General features: G+C 32.9%; 1 protein-coding gene across 1 annotated transcript in view; it reads left to right on the plus strand.

Moving 5' to 3' along the window:
• Window positions 1–5,856, plus strand: part of Ir40a (Ionotropic receptor 40a) — a 103,960-nt gene that overhangs the window by 41,086 nt on the left and 57,018 nt on the right. Inside the window, exons 5-8 of the mRNA XM_067051160.1 lie at window positions 1,448–1,538; window positions 1,616–1,774; window positions 2,749–2,893; window positions 2,995–3,123. Of these exons, the coding sequence (XP_066907261.1) occupies window positions 1,448–1,538; window positions 1,616–1,774; window positions 2,749–2,893; window positions 2,995–3,123 (524 nt within the window). The remainder of the gene's footprint in view (window positions 1–1,447; window positions 1,539–1,615; window positions 1,775–2,748; window positions 2,894–2,994; window positions 3,124–5,856) is intronic.

Below are 5,856 nucleotides of genomic sequence, written 5' to 3' on the forward strand. Positions count from 1 at the left end.
GGACTTAGGTTCGAAGCTTGAAGGTAAAAAAAGCAGAACTGGAGTGTGATCTGATGAAAGATCGTCCAGGGATTCAACAATGGCTTGGGAAGAGGAAATTTGGGAGGTTTTAAATGTGTCATGGAAATCAGGGCTTTTTTTTTTTTTTAGGGATGTAGGCCAATAAGTATGATTTATGGGTTAGAGAATAGATTAGGTATTGGAGATGGAAACGCGGGGTAGGATGTTACTACCGGAGTTGGTTGGTCGGCATTCCCATCGTTGGTGTTTAGCATTATAGTCTCCTCCAGCAATGAAGTTCGGTCCGACGGTTCGAATTAAAGAATCGAGGTTATAAGAAACGCTATTACCAGGAGGACAGTATACAGCAGAAAATATTACATGGAAAGGGCAAGTTGAAATGATTACTGAGGTTGATTGGCTAGCATCAGTTGGATAAGAAGGAATAAGGAAATGGGGTAGTGGAATAAGGATGTAAGAACCAGTTTGGGAAGTGTTGCTTGGGTGGTCTGATCTATAAGTGATGTAACAGTATGTCCATTTTGTGAAATGAGTTTCAGTCAGTAGGGCTATGTCAATGTGTTGATGGCAATAGTGTTGAACGCGGGGGTGGTGGACACATTTTACTCAGCTGTGAGCTGTGAAGCTGTGCAAGAAGTGTGGGAGAGTGGTTCCACACAGTGAGAGACTGGAGCACTCAGCTTCTATTTTTATAATGTTACTTTTAATATCATTTTAAAGCTATTTCCATATTCTATTTCGCAAGAAGATAAAGCTTATGTATAAATTGGAATATCCTTATAAAAGTTACTTAATCCGCAATGCTTTGAAACTTACCATCTCAGATTTTCATCAACTTTTGTACAGGTGTGTTGTACGTATGAACTGGGAAAAATGTGAAATTTTATTGCGATTTGTCCACTCGTTTTTGATTTACGGAGCTGTAAAGTTCTCATAGTCTTGGTCAAGTTTAGCAAGATGGGACGACTTCGATGGGCCGGGCACATATGGATGGTTCAGTGATACATAGGAAGGTGCTGTCCGGAAAGATGCGTGGACAAAGAAAGGTTGACAGGCCAAATGTAAGATCGGAGGACTCAGACATCGAACGAACGGGCTCTACTGGGAGTCCGAAACTGGGGAGCTGCTGCAGCTGATAGTATTGATTGGCGAATGCTTTTGGAGGAGGCCCAGTCTCGGTGACGGGATGTAGTGCCATCAATGTATGTATGCATGCAAAGTCTTCATAAATTAATATTTTTATTTTACAGAAATAAAAATAAATTTTAAATGTAATTCTTTTAAAATAAAAATTAATTGTTATTTTCAGTACCTGCTTCAATCCAAATCATATTTACAAAGGAATGCCATTTACAGATAAATAGATTAATTTTATTTGTTTTAAGAATTTTTTTCAGTAAGACGGTCTTTATTATATTTTTTCTAGATACGAATACTTTGATCCTCCAGATAGAAGCCAAGGTTCAGCAGTTGTTAATGGTACAATGCAAGGGGTTTTAGGTCTTATTTGGCAAAGGGTGAGTTATACCAATCACCTAAGGATTATTTGAATGAAAAGTAATAGTAAATTTTTGTCTTGCATATTTCATTATAGGTAGCAGATATTTTTATTGGAGATTTGACTGTGACTTATGAAAGGAGTCTCGCAGTCGATTTTTCTTTTTTGACTCTTACAGACAACGAGGCATTTTTAACACATGCTCCAGGAAGACTCAATGAAGCATTAGCCCTAGTGCGTCCATTTAATTGGAAGGTAAGTTTTAATTAGGAGGTTCAAACATACATTATATTTTTTAGAATCATTTTTATCATATAGTATTGGATTATGATTTTAATTTATTTTATTTTTTGGAAATATTTTTTCATTTGTCACATTAATTTTGATACCATATAATAGTTACTCCAGGAAATTTATTTAATTTATCATAATCAGTAAAAAAACTCTAGCGGATTTAATAAAATAAATGAATTAAAAACTTCTAATTCTAGAAATAATTTTTTAAAGAATATTAAAAAAAAAGTAATTAAATAAATAATAAATCAAAAATAATATTGATAAAAATATTGTAATTTGAAAAATAATTATGGTCTGTCCGCTTGGTTTTAACAGGTTCGTATTAATTTTCAATATTGTGATTATGCATGCTTAGGAGACCATTGCCAATGAATATACTTTATACTTGATCTCAAATAAATTGTTTATGGAACAACATTTGTTTTTCACGAAAAGAATATTTCCCATTATTGATTTCTTATTAATTTTGTCATAAATTTCTCTAAAATAATAGCTATTTTGTGTTATATTTTGTGCATTCGAATTGATGAAAATAAGGTTTCGTAGGAGGAAATTTTTACAATGTAAACAGGACATAGAAAGTTATAGATATATTAATGAACAAATACTTTATGTTCTTTCGCTACTTCTAACCACATTTTAAACATTTTTCAATCAAGTTGTCACGTTTGCAAATATGATGCTGTATGTAAGTCACAAAATTTTCCATTTTAAAATCAGGATTCACTAATTCATTGTTTCTCTGACCAATAGTTTACAAACATTGATACCTATAAGTAGTTTTTGATACTTTGGTAATTATTGGTTGGCACTTACATTTCTAGATATTATTTTTTATTGCGGTAAATAAAATTTTAAATTACATTTAATTTATAATAAGCATAAATTATATAGCTTATACTTATTTTAATATAAAGATGATTTGTGTTGAGGTTTGGCCAGCAGTAACAGCAACATTTCTGCTAGCAGGTGGTCTGGTTTATTTGTTTTTCCTTGCAGCAAATGATTGGAAACCACACAAGAGAAATCTTTTATACCAATGCGTTTGGATTACAACATCTATTTTTCTCAAGCAGAGTAAGCAATTTGATTATTTTTTAATCAAATGTAATTGTTTTTTACTTTAGTTAAATATTGCTTATCTACTTTTACTGCAATTGTCGGAAATTCATTTGCAGATACTAGTGCAAATTTGAAATTTGACCGAGTACGTTTTCTCGTCATCATTCTCTATTTGATATCTACTTATGTAATTGGCGATATGTATTCCGCCAACTTGACTTCAATGCTCGCAAAACCCGCAAAAGGTAACCACATAACATTACCTTAACAATATATTAATTAATTTTGCAGTTAACTGTCCGAAAAAAATAGTTTCTTTTCTTAATACTTGAACTATATTCTAATATAATTTCTGCGGTAGATTGAATGAATTTTTTGTCTAAACTCTACTAAATATTAATGGAACGAATCCTCAGCATGAATAAAAGGATATTAAAACTTGACCTGAATTGCATACAGAATTAAGGTTTGTTGCTGAAGGAGTTAAACCACTGTCTCATAAATGCAGCGGTGACGGTTCGAATCCTGCCTAGGGGTCGACATTTTTCATTTATGTGGCTGTCTCACGATGGTTAGAATATGTTAGTTACCTCTAGATAACCACCCCCCTCCAATTATAAAAAAAAAAAGTTGGTCTCTAAAATATCATGAGTGCAAATGTAATGCGGCTTGATATGTTGACTTTTATTCCGTTATTCATGTATTTATTTTCTTTTTCTTTTGATTACTTAATGCAACCAGGTGATGAATTAAGTGATTCGTCCGCGTGTAGACCGTTCCAACGGAGAAATTCAATTTCAAAGGCTATAGATATTTTTAAACTTAATAATATATTTTCTGCAATAATTACAGTAGAACCTAAGTATAAAACAGTGATATTGCTATCTGTACAAACTTTCAGGGAAATGGTCAAACAAGAAATTATTTTCATTTAGAGTCAAGGTGCATTAGATGCAAAAATAAACACCACTTCTCAAAATTTCCTTAAAATTTATAGAATAGCCATTTTGTGTATACTGTGAACTAACCTATGCAGCTATGAGGGGTGTAAATATTATAATACCAAAAAAATAAATAAAATAAACTCACCTATTGAGCCAAGTGCTCGTAAAACTGAGAATAATTTAAACAGACCAGCTATCAGAAGTAATTCAAAATTTACAAATGCAGAAGCAACTCGTCCAATAACAACACAACCTGAACAAAAACTGTAGTACATAGCTACATACATAACAATGAAATAAATGGTGGAAATTTATAACTAAAATTATTATCGAAGACTTCAAATTATGAAACATCTATCCCTGTTAGTAGCTTCTTTCTTTACGAATGGACTTAAATGTAACCAATAGCTTATCTAAAATTAATAATTCTTTCTTTTCAAACTGCGCTTTATTACAGATCACTTATTATTCCATTGATTATCAAATATTAATTTTTCCTCTATCTAAGAACTAAGAAAATTAAAAATTTTAAACTGGAATGCTCAAGGGACATCCTTTCAAAGTAATAAATAAAACATTTTCTTTGAATAAAACTTCATTAATATGTCCAGTATGACTTGAGATACATCTATCCCAAAACATCAAATCCCAGGTTACAAAAGCTAACCTAATGATGGATATTGTTCTACTCCTTCCAACGATGCAGTCTTATTAATTAAGAATATTAGTTTCACTGAAAATATTTTTCTTACCATATAAAGAATTGAGATATCACTTCGTTTACACTTATCATCCTCTACAATCATCACGGTAATTTATAAACCTCCAAGGAAAAACCTACTTCAAGATGAAATTTTAAAATTTTTACCACCAGGTAATTCATTAATTTTAGGTGACATGGACAGTAAAAATATTTACTGGGTTGCCGTGAATCGAAGTCTAGCAGAAATACTTTGCTAGATATTTGCTCAAGGCACAATATTCAAATTCATGCACTAAGGGGAGAGAAGTAAGAAAGCAAAAATCCCTCATTGATGGAGTGATTGACTGAGCAACCCAAAATTCTAGTGGTTGAGAAAATAAATATGAAAAAATATTTTCCTACTACTCAATAAATAGAAGCGAATACAGAGAAACTAAATGAACCTACATCAAATAGTCTACATGAAGCAACTATACGACCTTTCCAGTCAAGGGGAAAAATATTCTCAAGCAGTTGCCCAAAATTAATTTTATTAAAAATTAAAGGAAAAAACTCAGGCAAGGATACAGTGTATTTGCAAAGAGACCCTATGAAAAAAAAACCTAAAATATGCAATTGAAAAGGAACTATATGAATGAGTGTACTCTAAATATCAGAGATGTGTAAAAGATTTAGACCCAAAGGTCCAATATCTATTGAAGGTTACGCGGCATCTATTAGATCAATCTCAGAAACTTCCCTCGGAACGGTGTGTTCATCACCAGCAAAGCAAAAAAGCCGAGGCATTTGGAGATTATTTCGAAAAAAACTTTTTTTTTTTTAATGTATAGCATTATTCCGAATTTATAATAAATGGATTTGAAATGAAGAGGCACACGCTAATCCGTTCTTGGAATTTCAACAAGCGTTTGACAAGGACTGACATCGGGGTCTCCAATACAAAATAAAGAAAATAATGTTCGAATATTTACTGCTAAGATAAATAACAATAATTCCTGCATTAGACAAATCTGTCGAAAGATCTGACTCCAATTGATTAGGTTACGTACTTTTGACCAGAAGGCCTCGACAACGCGTGTTCAATACAGGTAAGGTAGTTGATTAGGAGATGATTAGAAAGGATGAGACTTACGAGCACCAGTCACAAGATCCCTAAAGATAGTAACCTCGTCCTACAGGGTACTATTCCTGTAGGTACGAGAAAGGAATGCAAGCCCGGAGGGTAGCCAGCCGCTTGGTCATGCAGGAAAGTAATTTCGTTCTACCGGGTACTATTCCTGTAGATCCGAAGGAGGCATGTAGCCAGCCGCTGGGTCATGCAGGAAAGTAAT

Source organism: Halyomorpha halys, unplaced genomic scaffold (genome assembly GCF_000696795.3).
Source record: "Halyomorpha halys isolate HHAL.00 unplaced genomic scaffold, Hhal_1.1 Scaffold1142.1, whole genome shotgun sequence".
Classification (NCBI taxonomy): domain Eukaryota; kingdom Metazoa; phylum Arthropoda; class Insecta; order Hemiptera; family Pentatomidae; genus Halyomorpha; species Halyomorpha halys.